Here is a 20518-nt window from a genome sequence, read left to right on the forward strand (position 1 = left end):
TCTTTTGACCTTTGTGAAAAGAGTCTTTATATGAAGGCAATTATTCTTATGCCCTTTTTTATGGTTGAGGCAATTTGTGTTGTAATGTACATAATTTCATAGATACAAGCACTGACCCATTGTTACAATTCAAGCACCTACACATGATAAATGGAGAAAACAACATTCTACCCCATACACCTGAAGAAATGGAGGTGGACAATCAAACATCACAGAGATGCACAGGAAAATACTTTCAGAAGTCTCATCGGTGATGTTCTGCCTCTGTTTATCATGCTACCATTAGCTGACCAACAAGTCCAGAGCTTCTTTCTTTAATTAAGGCAGCAATAATGATGGCCCCTTCTCTTAAACTATCCCGAAGCTTCTGCTCACCCTAAAAAATAAAACACAAAGGAAAAAAGCAGTAATTACTTCAGCATACATTCAATTGGATAAGAAGACATTTAGCTAGATCAGCTACTTTCTGTACTTAGCATTTTATAACCTCAGACCCTAGCCACCTGCAAGTTCCCCATTCTTTGAATATAGGAGAAAACAATCTGCAAGCTCTTTTTATTATAGACCAAAAGAAAAAGTCTGCCAAATGTGTAATAAAAGTACTGACAAATCTTGAAATACTAACAAAAGGAACAAGAAATTATTTTTCCTATATCTGTTCTCTGGATGATTTTGACCATCTAGGGAAGAATGAATATTTCCTTAATTTCTCTTTTTTTGGAATGTTCTCCAACTTCCTTGTTCACTGTTTGCAAGTAGTGGTGAATGGAAAAACCTACTGTTTGTGAACAATCAAATTCATGAGGGGAGGTATCTCACCTGTTGCAGATATGTAGATTCTGCCTATGAAATCTTATTACCTAAAAATACCTGATAAATCATTTTCAGGCTTTTTGAAAGTGTGAAGGGCTTATAATATGAAGAGAAGGGAAAATAGAAACAAAGCTACTTGATACCTTTCAAGTCTCTAAGACTGTGCTCTATTTGAAGAAAGATGCCATACTTCATTACCACCCTCAATGTTTCATCTCAATATCCACTGTGTCTCCAGAACCCAAGGAACCCACTTTCCTATTATTTCCTGCATCCTTCCACATCCAGACCAGGCATTACAGATGCTTCTATTCAAAGACCACTGGCAGCATGCAGTTCTGTCCTCAGTTAACAGGACAGGATCATCAATAATCTCCATACAGTCATGCCCTGTTCCCTCCTCATCATGCAGTCCACATACTCATCTTGAAATGTAGACCTGATCATATCACTATTCTGCATACTATCTTCATATGTCAGGACAGAGTCTCACCCTGTCCTCTGGTAACAAGAAGTCTTTTATTCTTCCAGATTCATGACATTAAAATTAGTCCCTTAACTTTATTAGAATCAGTCCATTCTGCAAGCCACATACAACAATCACAAGCTCTCCTCCCTTCTGAGCTTGCTTCCCTCTTTATCAGTGAATTCCTTTGCCAGAAAAGGTTCCCATACTCTACTTGGTTTACTCCACTCTAGTTCCTCCTTGTGGGTTCAATCCAGGTGTCTATGATCCTCCAAAGCTACTTGACTCTAACCCCAGCCAGCTCAGTGTGGGTGAGACTATTTCCACAGGTGGGAATCCCTTTAAATCCCTTCAAATCATCTTTTCTTTTTCTTTTCCGTTTCTTTTTTTCTATTTTTTATGTTTGGTGCCAGTTCTGGAATATCTATTCAGCTTCAGCACTGTCCCTGAGTTGTTTTTGTTTTGATTAAGGGTACTCCTCTATTACTTCTAACTTTTTGCTAGTTCACTGGAGATAACAGTTTCACAGATTTTCCTGCCAGGACTGGCTTCATACAACAATCCTCAGATTTCAGCCTCCCGATTAATTAGGATTACCAGGCATAAGCCACCAGCACCTGGCCATTTTAATAATCTTTCAAACTGAACATCTCTTTTACCAGATGATGAATCAGTGGTCGAAGGCTTTTTTCAATCTATCTCTGAATATGGAATGCTTAGCTCATTGCCAACCCACATGTGGTACTCCATAAATGAGGAATTCAAAGCAAAGGAGGCTCTAGACTAGAGATATCATTGCTCTTAATTCATTTGTTGACAATAACTGCTATTTGGATATTTTGTTGACTCATATTTGCATATTTAGCAGAAAGGCTGGAAACAGAACAAAGAAAAAACAGCCTTAAAGCTCCATCCCGGACTCCCTCCCACTACTGCCTCCCCAGTAGCTTGAGCCCAGAGCCCCATCTGTAAGCATGATGACAAGAAGCTCACTGAGCCTAAGTTGTTCTTTTCCATCCATTTTCTTGACTGGATTCTAAGAAGTGGAACTAGGGAAGACACACTCAAAGGGTGACTGCTTTGGTTTCTTGTTTTGTTTTTTTTCTTTTTCATATATTTTCATTGTAATTAAAAGAAGGGTTACATGATATTTGCCAGATAGAAGGTGCATTAATTCACATACATTGATACCCTTTCACATGTCTTGGTCCCCATTTCCCTCCCCCCCACCCCAACAAGACTGCTTTGTTTTTTGCACATCAGCTTCACAGAAACACTTCAGTATTGTCTTCCAAACATGTCCCTGTTTTCCAGAATATCACAAGGCCTAAGTTACACATAAACAACTCATTCTAACGGTTTAGGCCTTGTGTGTGTGTGTGTGTGTATGTGTGTGTGTGTGTTTGTGTGTGTGTGTGTGTGTGCATATGTATATATTTGCCATACTTCATGATCAATTAATTACAGCAATGCAGAGTGCATAATATACATTGATATTCTGGTCTCGTTACATTGAGACATAACACAGATGATGATAATTAAGGCCTCTTATAAATAAACAGAAAAATCTGTTTAGCTCTTTGAAATTAGTTTATTCTTGTCAAAAGTGACTCTGTAACAAACAAAACTAAGGAAGTTTTTGAGATCCCGGCATTAGCAAAAAACTCATATTTTCCTACGTAGTAAAATCCTGTATCTAATTAATTAATTAATTAAAATAAATAAAAACTGACAAAACACAACAGTAAATCATGTATATAGTTAGAAAAAATTAAATTAGCTACAAAGATCACATATACAATTTATAAATTTGAACTCATCTCAGAACTTCCTGTCTGTCTACAATAGTACAATACAGAGAAGAGCAAAATGAGATACTTTTCTTCAACAAGTGTTCTCTGATGATTAGCATTTACCTATAATGCAAATCCTATCTATACTGAGATATATCACTCTACTTAGAATATTAAAAAGACGGTAGCTGAGAATGTGCAGAAAGGAGAACATTTGCACATTATTGTTGAAAATGAAAAAGAGAAGAGTACAAAGTTCCTCAAAATGTATTAAAACATCAAATTTTCCATTAATTTGAAAACTAGGTATATATACAAAGAAAATAAAATCCTAATCTCCAGTAGATATCTCTTCTTCCATATTTATTGCAGTATTATTCATAATTTTATTAAGAATAATACTCATAATAAATAGGTGAAAAAGATAAAGTAGCAACCATAAAATGGAATTTTGCAAACCTAATAAAACTTTTCATCCTTGACGAGAGTAGGGGCTAATGGGATGTTTGGGAGCGGGGATGAGGTGTTATCATGGCATGCATGGAAACACAGCCCTCTGTGAATTCCAAATAGTAGAGAAGTTTAATGTTAAACAAATTAGAACAGTCAAAACTTATACTGAAAGGATGTATCCTGGATATGTCTCTTCTGGTCTTCTTCAATTATATATATATATATATATATATATACACACACACACACACACACACACACTCTTGGTCTAAGTATGAGGAAAACAGAAAAACAATCTGAAGATAATTCTGCAAGAACACAGGACCAGAATTATCAAGGACAATGAAGAAGCAAAACAAACTCATCTAAAATACTAGAGCAGGAGAAAGGGAAGCTGGATTTAATCCATGAATATAATGTGCATGGAAATATCACACTAAACATTATCAACATGTAAAAGAATACATGTTAATAAAATACAATAATTCTAGCTACTCAAGAGGCTGAGATCTGTGGATCAGCGGTTCAAAGTCAGCCCAGGCACTGAAGGACCTGAGACTCTTATCTCCAATTAACCTCTGGAAAACTGCAAGTGGGGCTTGGCTCAAGGGTAGTGTGGTAGCCTTTAACTGAAGAGCTCAGGGACAGTGCCCAGGCAGAGTTTCAAGCCCCAGGACCCACCCTCTCCCCCAAAAAACCTTTAGAGAACAATAAAGAAAAACAAAAGCCTTCCAACATCGACAAAGCCAGAGAAAGTAAAAAACAATATTAAACAAGAAGAGTCTAAAATGTTTTCCTTAATGTACTATGGTATCTCTCATATCTTTTACTGTCCCTTGGTTATCTCATATTGTTACAGAATTTTACCTTGTTATCTGATATACTGTATATATGCATATTTGGTTATTTGAAATAGGATAAGGAAGGTGGGAAAACAAGATGAGGGGTTGGGTGGAGGGAGGGAAATGGGGACCAAGACATGAGAAAGGGTATCAATGTATGTGAAATAATGCACCTTCTATCTGGTGAATACGATGTAACCCTTCTATTAAATACAATAAAATATATGAAAAAAGATATGACAAATAAAAGTTACATTGTATACTGTAATAAAAGCGCAAAAAGTAAAACTAAGAAAAGCGAAATATATTCTGGAGTTGTTAATAATAATGTAGAAGACGAGACACCAGTGGCTCACACCTGAAAAACTAGGTACTTGAGAGACTGATGTAAAAAAATCACAGTTTGAGAGCAGCTTGGGCAGAAAAGTTTGATTACATGTCAAAATAAGCAGCAAAAAGCAGAACTGAAGGTATGGCTCAAGAAATAGAACATCAGCTTAGCAAGTATAATACTCTAACTTCAAATCACTGTAACATCCATCACTCCTACACACACACACACACACACACACACACACATACACACACACACACACACACACATAAATAATATACATATCATCAGTGATATCTGAATGATATATCTAGATAGATAGATAGACGGCTGGAGTGTTGGCTCATTAATTATAATTATAATTATACATAATGAAGCATAAAGGATACTGGGAAAAACTGTACTGTCTTCTTAATCTTTTTTTTAACACAGTCATGTTTTTATAAAGTATCTTTCAAGTCCCATGACCCCACAAAAAAGTATGTATAATTACAACATTTGAGCATGCTGGTCTCCTTCAATACTTTCTGAGCCCCTAGCTCCATATGTACTCAAGAAGAGACTTGAAGGAGACTTGCATAGAATCAGTGGTAGAAAGCACAGCTGAGTAGTTTTCAAGGCCACCCTCTGTGCATGTGGAGAAAATTAGACTCAAGTCCAGAGAGAATGAAAAAGTTTCAGCGAACATCCATGACTTTCAGTTGAGATCTCAAACTGGCTAAGACTATAGCCAGAAAATAAAGACAAAACCAAACCAGACCTGCCCAAAAAGTTTCAACATCTTTCACAAGATGAAATTTATCTTCCAAGGACACTACTGCTTGCCAAAACAAATTTCTGTATTCTTTAGAGAAGGCTAAACAAGTCTGCAGCCTTTATAGCATTTTGTAACTAAATTGTGACATACAATAAAATATTACTAAGCAAGCAAAGAAGTAGAAGGCAAGGCACAGAAAAATGTAACTCCTAATCAAGGGGAAAAATAAACTGAAACAGATCCAAAAATAATACATCGATTGAAATCAGCATGTAAGGATTTTTAGATAACTCTAGTTTACTACATCATAAAACAGAGGAAGAGATCAAAATGTTGATAGAAATATGTGATTAAAACACAAGCAACATTTTAGAGTTTTAAAAGAGAATACTTGAAATTAATTAATTGTGAGGGCTTATCATGAGAGATGCTGACAAAAGATGATATTAATCTGGATGGTAGCTAAAAACATGTGAGTTGAGGCACAATAAGAAAAAAACTCTCCAGAAATTATATCAGAATCACTTCAATACTTTATGGTCATACTCCATTCCATTTTCCTTTCTCTTTATCTATTGACAACTCCTTCCCACCAAAACCTAGAAGACTGGAACATTTCAAAAGCTACAATTTAGTTCTCAGAGCAGTCCAGTCATCTGGGAATATTGTTTTCCACAAAAAAATGAATTTTTCAAAAGGACAACTCCATTATTACAGAAGAAATGCTGTGTGCAGATGTAGAAAATATATCCCAGACTAGACAGAGGGCAACATTCTCAGCTCTGGGAAAACAAAAAAGACAGAATCAGCAAGGTAACAACAGAATGAGCCAGAATGATGGCTGAACAAGAACTGAAGAATGAGAGTACAGAAGTGAAATTGCAGTACCCAAAATGGATAAGGCCAACATTGAGAATAGAAATAACTGATCCTTACAATGGCATATGAGAGTCATAATTCAGACCATATAAAAGTTTTGCAAGAAAAATGAGCACCCATATTCCCACATTAAAAGTAAAGAAAGCTGGGTGCCAGTGGCTTATACCTATCTGTCTTGCCATTCTAGAGGCTAAGATCTGAGAATAGCAATTCAAACCCAGCTTAGTCAGGAAACTACAAGAGACCCTTATTTCCAGTCAATCACCAAAAAGTTAAAAATGGAATATTCCTCAATAAAATAAAGGCTGTGTATGACAAACCCACAGCGAGTATTATACTTAATGGCGAAAAGCTAAAGCCATTCCCTCTAAAATCAGGAACGAGACAAGGATGCCCACTCTCTCCACTCCTCTTTAACATAGTATTAGAATTCCTAGCCAGTGCAATAAGGCAAGAAGCAAGCATAAAGGGGATCCAAATAGGGAAAGAAGAAGTAAAACTTTCCCTCTTTGCAGATGACATGATTCTGTATTTAAAGAATCCTATAGACTCTACTCCCAAGCTCCTTGAGCTGATTCAAAACTTTGGAAGGGTAGCAGGCTATAAAATTAACCCTCAAAAATCAACTGCCTTCCTTTACGCCAACAGTGAGAGGAACGAGGCAACAATCAGGAAAGCAACTCCTTTCGCAATAGCCTCAAAGAAAATAAAGTACCTAGGAATTAGCTTAACTAAGAATGTAAAGGACCTTTTTGATGAAAACTTTAAAACTCTGAAAAAGGAAATTAAAGCAGAACTGAGGAAATGGAAAAATCTCCCATGTTCCTGGATTGGAAGAATCAATATCGTGAAAATGACAATCTTGCCAAGGGCTATCTACAAATTCAACGCAATACCCATCAATATCTCAATGGCATTCTTTAAAGAAATAGAAGAGGCAATCCAAAATTTCATATGGAATAATAAAAGACCCCATGTAGCAAAAGCACTTCTTAGCAGAAAGAACAGTGCAGGAGGAATTTCAATTCCAAACTTTAGACTCTATTACAGAGCTATAATTATCAAAACAGCTTGGTACTGGCACAGGAACAGGCCTGAAGACCAATGGAATAGAACTGAGGACCCAGATATTAAACCACAGACCTATGGCCACCTAATCTTTGACAAGGGAGCCAAAAAAATAGAGTGGAAGAAAGATAGCCTCTTCAACAAGTGGTGCTGGCAGAACTGGTTAAGCACCTGCAGAAAACTAAACTTGGATCCTTCTTTGTCACCCTGCACTAGAATTAACTCCAAATGGATCAAAGACTCGGAGGTAAAAGCCGACACTCTGAAAACGTTACAAGAAGGAATAGGAGATACACTAGACCTCCTTGGCACAGGTCGAAACTTTGTTAAGAAGGACCAAGAATCACAACAAATCAGAGAAAGGCTGGATAAGTGGGACTGCATTAAACTGCAGAGCTTTTGTATGGCAAAGGACATAGCTGGTAAATTAATTAGGAAGCCTGCAGAGTGGGAGAAGATCTTCACCAACCATACAACAGACAAAGGCCTCATATCTAAAATATATAAATAGCTCAAAAAATTGAATCACTCCAAAACTAATCTCCAAAAATAACAACCATTCCATTAAAAGGTGGGCCAAAGACTTAAAGAGAGTCTTCTCGGGCCGGGAGTTTGGCCTAGTGGTTAAAATGCTTGCCTAGCATGCACGAAGACCCCGGGTTCGATTCCTTGGTACCACATACATAGAAAAAAGCCGGAAGTGGTGCTGAGGCTCAAGTGGTAGAGCTCTAGCCTTGAGAAAAGTCCAAGGACAGTGCTCAGGCCCTGAGCTCCAGCCCAGGACTGGCAAAAAAAAAAAAAAAAAAAAGAGAGAGTCTTCTCTGAAGAAGAAACAAAAATGGCCTATAGACACATGAAGAAATGCTCAACATCTCTGGTCATAAAAGAAATGCAAATCAAAACAACTCTAAGATTCCACCTCACTCCAGTTAGAATGGCCCGGATCAAGAAAACTAGTAACAACAGATGCTGGAGGGGATATGACCAGGAGGGATCACTACTACACTGTTGGTGGGAGTGCAAACTCATTCAACCACTATGGAAAACAGTATGGCAGTTCCTCAAAAGACTAAACATAGAGCTCCCCTATGCCCCAGCAATTCCACTACTTGGCATTTACCCAATCATCCAGAAACAAAGACATACTAAATCCACCAGCACAACAATGTTCATTGCAGCACTATTTACCTTAGCAAAGATATGGAACCAACCTAGATGTCCCTCAGTTGATGAGTGGATCAACAAGATGTGGTATTTGCACACAATGGAATTCTATGCTGCTGTCAGAAAGAATGACATTGCCCCATTTGTTAGGAAATAGAAAGATCATATTAAGTGATGTTGCCAGACTCAAAAGAACTTAGGCTCAATGGTTTCCCTCACTTGTCATAATCAGTAGAAACCTTGGGCTCTCCTAGCAAAGATTTGCAATAGAGCAAAGCCTTGATACAAAAGGCCATATAGTAGGACGCTAAATGAAAGGATCTCTAGGATATAAAAACGTAAGCCATATAATGAATGATTGTTGTTCTTAAGGTACTATGTTATCTCTCATCTCTTTTGCTGTCCCTTGGTTATCTCATATTGTTACAGTATCTCACTTTGTTGCCTGATATATCGGATATATTTGTATTTGGCTATTTGAAATTGTATAGTGAATGGGGGAAAACAAGATAAGGGGTGGGATGGGGGTGAGGGAAATGGGGACCAAGAAATGTGAAAGGGTATCAATGTATGGGAATTAATGCACCATCTATCTGGCAAATATCATGTAACCCTTCTATTAATTACAATAAAAAATATATGAAAAAAAAAGTGGAGCTGTGGTTCAAGTGTTAAAGTGCTAGTGTGCTGTCCTGAGTTCAAGGTCCAGGAGCAATGCTCATACAAACACACACGCACACACACACACACACACATAGAGAAGAAAAACACCCAAAATAAGAGAATTTATTTACACTCTGAAACCTTAGCTACAGGAAATCAGGATTACCCGTATTTCAACTTCCTAGAGATAAAGAGCAGAATGTTAAGTGTAATACTTGAGTTCACATATCCTCCCATAAAAATTTTAACGTTTACATTTGTTGAATCTAAGAAAAATAGAAGATTACTTAATGTTAGAAGAAGCTATCAGATGTACATCACATAGGTGATGTGTATGTGAAATATGAATTTTCCTCAAATCTAAATTAATGCTACAGCTATTATTAATTTTCACTACCCTATTAACTTTATAACAATGACAGTTTATAGTTTAAAAGTTTTAAGCTCTGTCCTCTCAAAGAAGAATAAAAATTAAACTTAATATTTAAAAATACAGTACTTATTCATTTTGATGGTAAAAACTATATTATAGCAAAACTAAACACTAAACTAAATACTCTGTGGTAGTCAGCTTCCTGAAAATTATGAAGGAAAGAACATCAACTGTTAATAAAAGTTATTGGAGCACTGTGGAATTATAGAAAAATTCATTTCTGCTTTGTGATTTACCATAATAGATTTTCCATAATGAACATATTATATGCTCATATAGAGAATAAAGATGAATTTAAAATTCAGGTCAAATTAATATTATGGAAAAATCAAATTTACAGAGACTATCTCCTTCCATAAATATCTTCAAAATATGTACAGAAACTTTTTTACTGAAAATTCTAATCTTCTCCAATAGCCTCCCAGAAAAACCATATTCATAATCTATAAAGTTTTAGCTTTATATTGACCAAGTTGTAAAGAAAATTATTATGAAAGTCAAACTAAAGTAACAAAAATTGTCCTGAATGTTATTCAGCTTGTAACAATTTTTCACTGATAACTTCAAGAATCTGTCAACAATTGGATTTTAAGATTACTAGGAAGAATATAAAATATTATGAAGTTATTTTAATGTTTTATATCTACAAATGAAATTATTTACAATTAGAATTCATTGTGAGTTTTACTTCAAAATCTTTTCCTAGTTAAATCTATTCAATTCATAATTTCAAAAGTAGGTTGAAGTAGTACTATGATTATATGAATGATATACAGAAAAAACTTTATCTTTTTAAGAGATATGGTAACTAATTCTAAGTCTACTATCTAGCCAAATTAAGTTTTGTGAATGGAATTCTGTACAGTACGGTTATATTATTTGTGTGTGTGTGTGTGTGTGTGTGTATCTTTTTTTGTCTTTGGTATGGTAAAGTCTTCAGGGAGATGTTCTCATAGGACTTTTAAGTACTTGGCAAGCTTTGTGGGAAATAGACAAGTCTCTGTGTGTGTGTGTGTGTGTGTGTGTGTGTGTGTGTGTGTGTGCAATATCAGTACTGGAGCTTGAAGTCAGGGTCTGGGTACTGTCCTTTAGATTTTTCACTCAAGGCTTACTCTACCACTGGCACCACAGCAATATTTTGGGCTTTTGTTGTGGTGAACTGGAGAGAGTGTTATGGGCTTTTCTGGCCCAAGCTGGCTTAGACTAGCACAATCTGCAGGTCTAAGACTCCTGAGTAGCCAGGGTTACAGGTGTGAGTTACTTGGCCCTGGCTTAGAAGATTGTTTAATGGCATAGAAGTTTTGGAATGGCAGCATCACTTCTTTTCCTTCCTCACCAGCTTTACCTTAACAAAAGCTGAGTTCCCCAAAAGTGAATCACTGTGTGCATCCCAGAAAGTACCTCAGTGTTGAACTACCTGTGGTATGCAGGCATTTCCAAGCCCTTCCTTATGACTTACTACCTATCCCTTCCATTGTTGAAAAAAGACAGCTTTGAAGGTGGAAGTCCTTTGGAAAAGTAAACTTTTTGTAATATTGAATCACTTTTGTCCCTTTTGCTAGTTGTAGAGCTTGAACTTAGCGTCTGAGCACTGTTCTTGGACTTTCTCAAGGCTAGGGCTCTTCCACTTGAGCCACAGCACCACTTCTGGCTTTTTCCCTGTACATGGTACCAAGGAACAGAACCCAGATCTTCATGCATGCTAGGCAAGCACTCTACTAGGCCAAACTCCTGGCTCCTAATATTGAGTCTTTTTAAGTACTGAATAGAATTTTGTTTAACCTCATCATTCTACTATATAGATTTCACTAATTGAAGTGTATTTAAATTGATGTTAGGCTGTTAAAATGAAATTTTTGTAGATTTTGCAGAGGTCTGTCTCAAAGAATAGCAGGAAAGGCTGTGATGTCATTGTTCTCTAAATCTTTATAGATAACCTGAAAGGAAATTGTAAAAGATGTTCATCCCCCATAGACAACACTCCTAAAGAACACAATGTATTTTTTTTTCTGAAAGAGAACTATAAAGTTAAAATGTGTATATTTATATTTAGGCTTCAGATGTCTCAGGAGATTACACAATCCTTCTGGAACTATAAATATTGCATTGTTTGAACAAATCCTAACACTTGGCTTCATTTCCATGAGATACAAAACTGCTCTGAAATTCAACTTGATTGTAGTTAGTTATTAATAATTACTTTTAATCTTTGATCAGTATGCTATAGAATTTCAATATCCAAAATACATCTTTTTTTTTTTTTTTTTGCCAGTCCTGGGCTTGAGCTCAGAGCCTGAGCACTGTCCTTGGACTTTCTCAAGGCTAGAACTCTACCACTTGAGCCTCAGCACCACTTCCGGCTTTTTCTACATATGTGGTACCAAGGAATCGAACCCGGGTCTTTGTGCATGCTAGGCAAGCACTTTAACCACTAGGCCAAACTCCCAGCCCCCAAAATACATCTTATAGATCAATATTTATACATAAGCTTATCTATCTCTAACCATACCATGTGTAATATACAAAAATCAAAAGTGGAAGACTTCATAAACTTTCAGCCAGCTTCTTACATTGATATGATTATTAACATCATCACTAATATCAAACCAATGTGATAGTAAGTTATTCTTTTTTGTATATTTTAATCATAGGGAAGAAAAAAATTAGTGGTGATACAGTGTCCTCTAGTGGAGAGGAGAAAAAAATGTTCAATTTGTAAAAGTCCAAAATCTGAGGAACGAAGCAGTCAGTCATTGCTAGGATTTGAGAAAAATAAAACAGCTCCATCCAAATGAAAACCACTTGTTCCTTGATCCTTTGAAACAACTGTCTTCTAAAATTTAGATTAAAGAATACTAGTGTTCCAGCACTAGTTTCTCTTGCCTCCTCTCTCTTATTGAATCAGGAGGCTGAGACCTGGAAGATTAAGGATCAGAGCCAGCCAAGGCAGAAAAGTTCCTGAAAAACCATTTCCAGTTAATTGGGAAAATGACGCATGACACCCTGACTCAAGAACAGAGCTCCAGTTATAGCAAAGATAACCTCGTGAATATGGGAGCCCCAGAGTTCGAACCCATGTATTAGTAACATACTAATAAAAACATACTTTGGTTTACTGAATAACAATCACACATAAAATGTTTTGCCTAAGAAGGAACTTTATAATAAAGTAGTGTTCAATAAACATTTGTAGAATAAAATAAGGAAAAAGAGTAAATTTCAAATTAAAAACAAAACAACACACACACACACAACACACACACACACACACACACACACACACACACACACACACACACACCCTAGGAAAAGAGATAAAGAGTCAGATAACAGTGCATAAAACATGGGTAGTCAAAAGCACCAGGATGTATAACCTTAGAAATAAGTAGTTATTGTATAACTTGTCACACTATCACAGTGTATTTTCTTACACAGAATTTATAACATCAATTCCACTTTAATGAAGTTAAAGAAAAGTGGTCTTGTATGTCATGTCCTTTGTAAGAATCCTGAATATTTTGGTCCTACTCAACATAGCCAAATGCTACCATGTTCAGCTAGCTTCCTACTGTGAGATTCTGCACCATCCTATACTGTTTTCAGTTGGCATTCCCTAACTGGCCACCACTTCTTTTAGCAGTAATTCCTCAACAGAGGAGTCATTTTCACTACATGGAATCTCCATTATTCAATATTATACCTCATATGTGTCACTGACAACCAATCCTATCCAATCGATCCTTCCAATGAAAATCCTTTCATGTATACTACACAGAATTCACTGTTGTGGTCTCACTGCTGCAGTCACCATTATCTTACCCCAGTGAAAAGTTTCCTCAACAGTCATGTTTCTAATTGATATCAATCCTCAGAGTCCCAGCTCTAATGGCTTTTTCATGAAGTCATCTACTCATCTGTGTAATAGCAAGTTTTATTATTATAGTTGTCTTCAAAATATGTTACTAGCATCTTGAAGTGGGTATATGTCTAGTTTTCTCAAATAAATTATATAACAAGAAGAGAGTTCTCCTATACTGTATTCTAACCTTACACAACAGTGCAAATGTTCAGGAGACAGTGGCTCAACCCCTGTAATTCCAGCTACTCAGGTGACTAAGATCTGAGAATTGTGGCTAAAAGCTAGCCAGTGTGAAGGAAAAAGGACCATAAAACGCACAAATTATCCAGTAAAAAGCTGGAAATTGAGTTCTAGTTTAAGGGAAAATATGTTAGCCTTGAGCAAATCCAATGCTCAGGCCTGAGTTCACGGCCATACACACACACACACACACACACACACACACACACACACACACACACACACACTTTCCAGGTAATTTAAGGACAGAAATCCCAAGCATAAAAGAGAAAAACAGGTAAATATTAAGATGCTCTCACAATCCTATCCTGTCATAGTTTTTGCATCCAAGGGTAATTTGAAAAAAGTACACAGAAGGAAAAAAAAATGGGGCTAGTCATGGGTACAAAGTGGATCTCCACCCAGACACAGAAAAAAATAGGCCTGAGTTTGGTGTAAAAATACTGAAAAGTGGGGCCGGGAGTGTGGCCTAGTGGTAGAGTGTTTGCCTAGTGTGCCTGAAACCTTGGGTTTGAGTTTTTGGTATAACATCCAAAGAAAAAGCCGAAAGTAGTGCTGTGGTTCAAGGAGTAGAGCACTAGCCCTGAGAAAGTTCACGGATAGTGCCCAGGCCCTGAGTTCAAGCCCCAAGACTAGCAAAAAAAAAAAAAAAGGTGTGAGGTTATAATCAACATTACTGTAGGATTATGTTTGATATATCAGGTTTCCCCTAAAAGAAAGGAACACACAAGGAAAAAAAATATTTCTTAGGCAACTGAGGAAAGTGGGGGGGGAGGAAAAAATTGAAAGGGGGAAAAAGAAATAAAGAAATATGAGAGAAAACACAAGTATCATATAAGTGGGAACCAAGGGGCTAAATTCCCTCCAACAGACTGACTAAAGAAGTTAGATTTTGCTGCACTAACTGCAGAGGGCAGCATTGATTTAGGTATTATATAAACAAGGACATTACAATGAATAGGAGACCTTGAACATTCTACCCCAAATAAATAATGTAAGAGTATGTAGTAACCTTCTTTGTCTTTTCTCACTAATATCAACATATGGGAATTAATGCACCTTCTATCTGGCAAATATCATGTAACCCTTCTATTAATTACAATAAAAATTATAAAAAATAAATAACATAAGATACAGCTACCTTATTTAATGAACTACTCTCTTTCTAAAATAAAAACAAATAAATCAAAAAATTAAAAGCATTTTGTCTAGTTCTAATATTCAAAACTAATCTACTTTTACATACACAATATTCAGTCAATAAATAAATAAATCGAATTAGATCAACCAGGATTTAGGAGTTGTTCAAAACACATTACTAGCAGCATCTAATGAATTATATATAAGTAACTAAAGGGCATAGCAAAGGAAAATAGTCTAACTTGGAAATTGTATTTTGATTCTATTCTGTTTGAGGTGAAACAAGTTTTTATTTTAACTAGCACTTTTGTTTTCCCAGAGGTATGACTTAACAATCCTGAAATGATATTTCTTTGTATTCTCTAACAAACAACTAATCAAACATAGTTAGAGAGCAGTGTTACATATAAGGAAAGGAGAATAAAAAGATTCCATGACATATTAAAATACAGATATCAGAATGAACTCATTGAACTCATTTGTTGTTTTGGACAAATTATACATTACATACAAATATACATATAGAGATAAGTGTGTTTATATGCATAAGAATAAATAATTCCCTATTTCTATACACTGGAAGACCTTATAAATCACACAGCAAGAGCAGAGAGCACCTATAGCGCCCAGATCTTGGTTTCTAAATAACATTTGCTAATAAGAGAAAATCTCATTTCTTGGAGAATTGTTTAATTACAAGGATGAATGAAGAAACCATTGAGATGAGTCTAAAACATATTTAGTAGTCAAAATGCGAGGAAAGGTCAAAACCTGACAAGAACACTGTGAAAGAAATTAGGAGACAAGTAGGGGCTTGCATTAGCTAAGTCTGGGTTAGTCTCAACAACAGGAACACTGTGAAAGAAATTAGGAGACAAGTAGGGGCTTGCATTAGCTAAGTCTGGGTTAGTCTCAACAACAGGAAAAAGAAGCTATGAAGCCAAAATCCACAGAGTAAAGCCAGTACTCATAAGTTCATTGATACGACTTAGAGAAAAAGAAAGGGAAGGAAATGAGGAGCTAGCTAGGTAAACAGATTGCATAGAAGGATGGTCTTCCATAACACAGAATTATTCTAACACATTTGGAGGAATAGAAACAAAAATGATGTTTCTTGTGCAATCAGTCTCTTACAAGGGTTGTCAAGGTATGAGTAAAAGTATGATCAAAACAACAGTCTTTATACATAGCTAGCAAGTTAAATAGAAAGCCCACAGAGTGGTAGAAGATCTTCACTAACCAGACAACAGACAAAGGCCTCATATCTAAAATATATCTACAGCTAAAAATATTGAATCTCTCCAAAACAAATCTTCAAAGAAGCAACCATCCCATTACAAGATGTACCAAAGACTTAAAGAGAGACTTCTCTGAAAAAGAAATAAGAATGGCCTATAAATACATGAAGAAATGCTCAACATCTCTAGCCATAAAAGAAATGAAAATGAAAAAACCTTTTTGAGATTCACCTCGCTCCAGTCAGAATGGCCAAGATCAACAAATCTAATAACAACAGATGCTGGCGGGGATGTGGCCAGGCGTGATCACTACTACACTGCTGGTGGGAGTGCAAACTCATTCAACCACTATGGAAAGCAGTATGGAGATTCCTCAAAAGACTAAACATAGAGCTCCTCTATGACCCAGCAATTCTACTCCTTGGCATATACCCAAAAGTCCAGAAACAAGGGCATAGTAAACCCACTAGCACAATGAGATTCACTGCAGCACTATTTACCATAGCAAAGACATGGAACCAACCCTGATGCCCCTCAGTAGATGATTGGATCAACAAGATGTGGTATTTATACACAATGGAATTCTACGCTGCTATCAGAAAGAATGACATCACCCCATTTGTAGAAATGGAAAGACTTGGAGAAAATGATATTAAGTGAAGTAAGCCAGACCCAAAGGAAAATAGGCTCAATGGTTTTCCTCATTTGTAATAATTAGTACAAACCTAGAACTCTCCTAGCAGAGGTTATTTATAATAGCTCAAAACCTAGATACATAAGGCCATATAGGATGTGGCCAATTTAATGGGCCTCCAGGACATGGAAATAAGCGCTTAATTATGTGTGATTGTTGTTCATAATGCACTATGTTATTTCTTCTCTTTTGTTACCCTTTGGTTAATCTCATATTGTTACAGTATCTGACTTTGTTACCTGGTATATTGTATATATGTTTATTTGTTTATTGAAATAGGATGGGAGGAAAAAGATAAGGGGAGGGGTTCGGGGAGGGAAATGAGGACAAAAACACGAGAAGGGGCATCAATGCGTAGGAAGTAATGTACCTTCTACCTGGCAAATATAACTGTAATCCCTCTATACATTTAAATGAAAATATAAAGAAAAAAACAGCAGTCTTTAAATAGAATCTCCTATAACCATATTCACTATAAAAGGACATAAATTTTCAGAAGACCTAGACGATACCACTTGATGATGATCAAGTCAAAATTATCAAAATTAAAATCAAATAATAAGGCTGGCAAACAAATATGTAATCCCTACCATGGTGTACAAAAAGAATAGTTTTAGTTCTCTGTTGTCTTGTAAAAAATGTATATCCCAAGTCTCATCAGGAGAAGACAATAGAGAAAGATAAAGGGAGATAAGGCACAAAATAATTAAGTAGTAGTTATCAAAAGTACAAAATCAAAAGGACCAGAGACTCTTATCTCCAATTAACATGTAGAAAATGGGAAGTGAGGCTTGGCTCAAGGGTTGGGCAGTAACTTTGAGCTGAAGAGCTCAGGGACAGTGCCCAGACTGACTTCAATCTCCATGATCCACAAAAAAAAAAAAAAAAAAAAAAAAAAAAAGTACGAAAGTACAAAATCATTGAAATCCAAAGAGACTAAGAATATCCACAATAAGATGTATTATGTGTTCCAAAATTGTAGACTGATTCAGAAACTGAATATAAATGAGATGAGCCACAAAAATTACAGCTTTTTGACTTTCTTTCTATATGGAGACTGTCTAAGCAATATGCCTTGAAGCAATATGCCTTGTCCTTACAGCCATCCTGGTGCCTTGCTGGGTGAATGGGGCTTTCTATGCAGCTCTGAAAAACTCTAGACATGATAAAAGACATTCTTTGGATTTCCAGAGTTTTAGAAACTCTTACTTTCCTTAGATAATTGGCTCTTGATTTCACCTGACTCTCTCTTTTGTTCATTTGCTTTGGGTATATTTAACACCTTTATTAAGGTTTAAATGTCCATATTTGCTTTTTTTTTTTTTTTGCTAATGTATGATACTTTTGTTAGGCTAAATTCCTCACACCCTATGTGGCTTTGGCCTATCTGAGCTTTGTGCTAGCTGCATTGAGACTGCTGGTCCTAGACACATGAATTTACCAACAGTTCTCCAACTCTCCAATAAAGACTTGCAGTTTGGCTCTTAAGTGGCTACTTCTCCATTTCTCACAACTGAGTTCTCTTACAACACACTGATGTAAAATCTCTACTCCTGATTCTGGGTCAAGGGGATATAAAAATTATTTACATTTTTCTGGAAAAAATATTTACATTTTTCAAGGTGAAAACTTACAACTTGTTAAAACTGTCATACTATTAGTTGTATGAGAAGGGGGATCCTTGTGATATTTCTAAAAATACATACTATGCATCATGATCAAATTTCACCCCTTCCATCACTATTCCTTACTTGCTTTCTCAACTCCTAAAGCAGTTTCAACAAGTTTCATTTTTCTAGTCTCAAATATGTAAATAAACTACTTTGACTATATTCATCTTCATTCCCTCTGTCAGTTGGCCCTCTTTTACCTCCTACTTCTTTAATATAGCTTGTATCAAAAGATGGAACATTTTAAATGGTAGAAATTTATTTTTTAAAATCCTTTTCAATTAAATAGTTAAAAAAACATATATGAAAATCAATACCCCTTCTCATGTTTTTTGTCCTTCTTTCCCTCCACTCATCCCCTCCCAATCATCTTGTTTTCCCCCTCCCATTCCCTATTTCAAATAAACAAATAAACATATATATCAATGTTCAAGAAGTAAAGTACCAATTAACTGATGAAAGTAACTATGATCCCTCTATACATTACCCCAACAAGAAAATACAATTAAAAATAAAATAAAATAAAATAAAAACATACATGAGAGCAGCAGGACAGATAGAAAGCAAACAACCAGGTGAACAAAACAAATCCAATACTTTAATAATTTCAAAAAATATAATGGACATAGCTCATGGGTAGAAAGACATTTTCAATTTATTTAATCACACCTAAAACACAGGTTTACAAACACTACCAGAAAGAAATCTGCTCCACTGTATGTACCAGAAAACACTGGTAGAGCAACAAGCAGTGTCCCTGATGGGGGGAATAGTGTAAAAATTAAAACTGTAAAAAATTTAATTCTGCAGAAATATTCCTGGAATATGGAAAATAAAAATATCAGATTTGGATATCTGTATGCAAGACATCCAAAGAAACTATCAACTATGAATATGTGTATGTGAATTTGAAACATGAGTTACAGTACTTGCAAATAAAGGACATTGGAATGGGCACAATCCCTAAGGACTACATTGGACAGTGCGATAAAAATACCATTTAGGATCTAGGAGGTAGGGGCGAGGGGATGCTGGTAAGGAGACTAGGAAGGAATCTATATACTTCAAAGAAGAAATTAGATCTTTTAAGTCATGAGTGGTACCCTTTACACTTACTGGTGTTTACATGTTACCCGGGATATTGCCCCTAAGAGACTTTCACCTTGATCAAACTCACTAGTCTCCTCTAAGCCCTCCAGGCTTTCACCTTATTTCTATCACTCAGTTTTAATAAGAATCTCCTACCTGCACAGTCTTATCAGCCTTGAAATCTGATCAAATTTCTCTGTTGGCACATCCTTAAGGTAAAATCTGATCATCTTGGCCTGCCTTCAGCAAGAATCTTTTCAAGTCATTTTAACTTGTTAAACTTATTCCACTATCCCTTTTCAGTAAAATAAAAAAAAAATTAAATGTCATGATTTTACTAACAGATGTCAGTACCTAACTTGAATAAATATAATGAAATTTATGGTATATTATTAGAATCTAATTTATATGCACTTTGTACACAGTACTGCTCAAAGATGAGCAAGAAATGCTATGACATCATTGTCCTCTGAGCCTTCATTTTCACCCACTACTTGCCCACATAAATCTGCACATTTCCTTGTATGCAAACTAGAGTTCGATCTCTGCCCATACAGATGCTATTGTAGTAGTTGCCTTAATAAAATCTTTCTTGGGATCCTTAACAAGAATTAAAATAATTTTAGTATAATGACACACAAAAACTGAAAACATTATAAATAGACATAAAAATGGATAATTTAGAGCCGGGAGTTTGGCCTAGTGGTAGAGGGATGGCCTAGTATGCACAAAGGCCAATTCCTTCATATCACATACATAGAAAAGCAGGAAGTGGTGCTGTGGTTCAAATGATAGAGCGGTAGCCTTGAGGAAAGCCCAAGGACAATGCTCAGGCCCTGAGTTCCAGCCCCAGGACTGGCACAAAATTAAAAAGTAAAAGAAAGATGGATAATTTACTAGCTTATAAAGCAAAGAATCACAAC

The 20518-nt window shown here is 36.0% G+C and overlaps 1 protein-coding gene across 4 annotated transcripts in view; it reads right to left on the reverse strand.

Annotated features, from left to right (window-relative positions):
* Positions 1–212: 212 nt before the first annotated feature.
* Positions 213–20518, reverse strand: part of Crppa (CDP-L-ribitol pyrophosphorylase A) — a 196928-nt gene continuing 176622 nt past the window's right edge. For all 4 annotated transcript variants that reach the window (XM_090332284.1, XM_090332282.1, XM_090332286.1 and 1 more), the window contains one exon: positions 213–376. In XM_090332284.1, coding sequence (XP_090188410.1) covers positions 272–376 — 105 coding nt within the window. In that variant the 3' untranslated portion in view covers positions 213–271. The remainder of the gene's footprint in view (positions 377–20518) is intronic.

Source organism: Megascapheus bottae, chromosome 5 (genome assembly GCF_031878675.1).
Source record: "Megascapheus bottae isolate mThoBot1 chromosome 5, mThoBot2.hap1, whole genome shotgun sequence".
Classification (NCBI taxonomy): domain Eukaryota; kingdom Metazoa; phylum Chordata; class Mammalia; order Rodentia; family Geomyidae; genus Megascapheus; species Megascapheus bottae.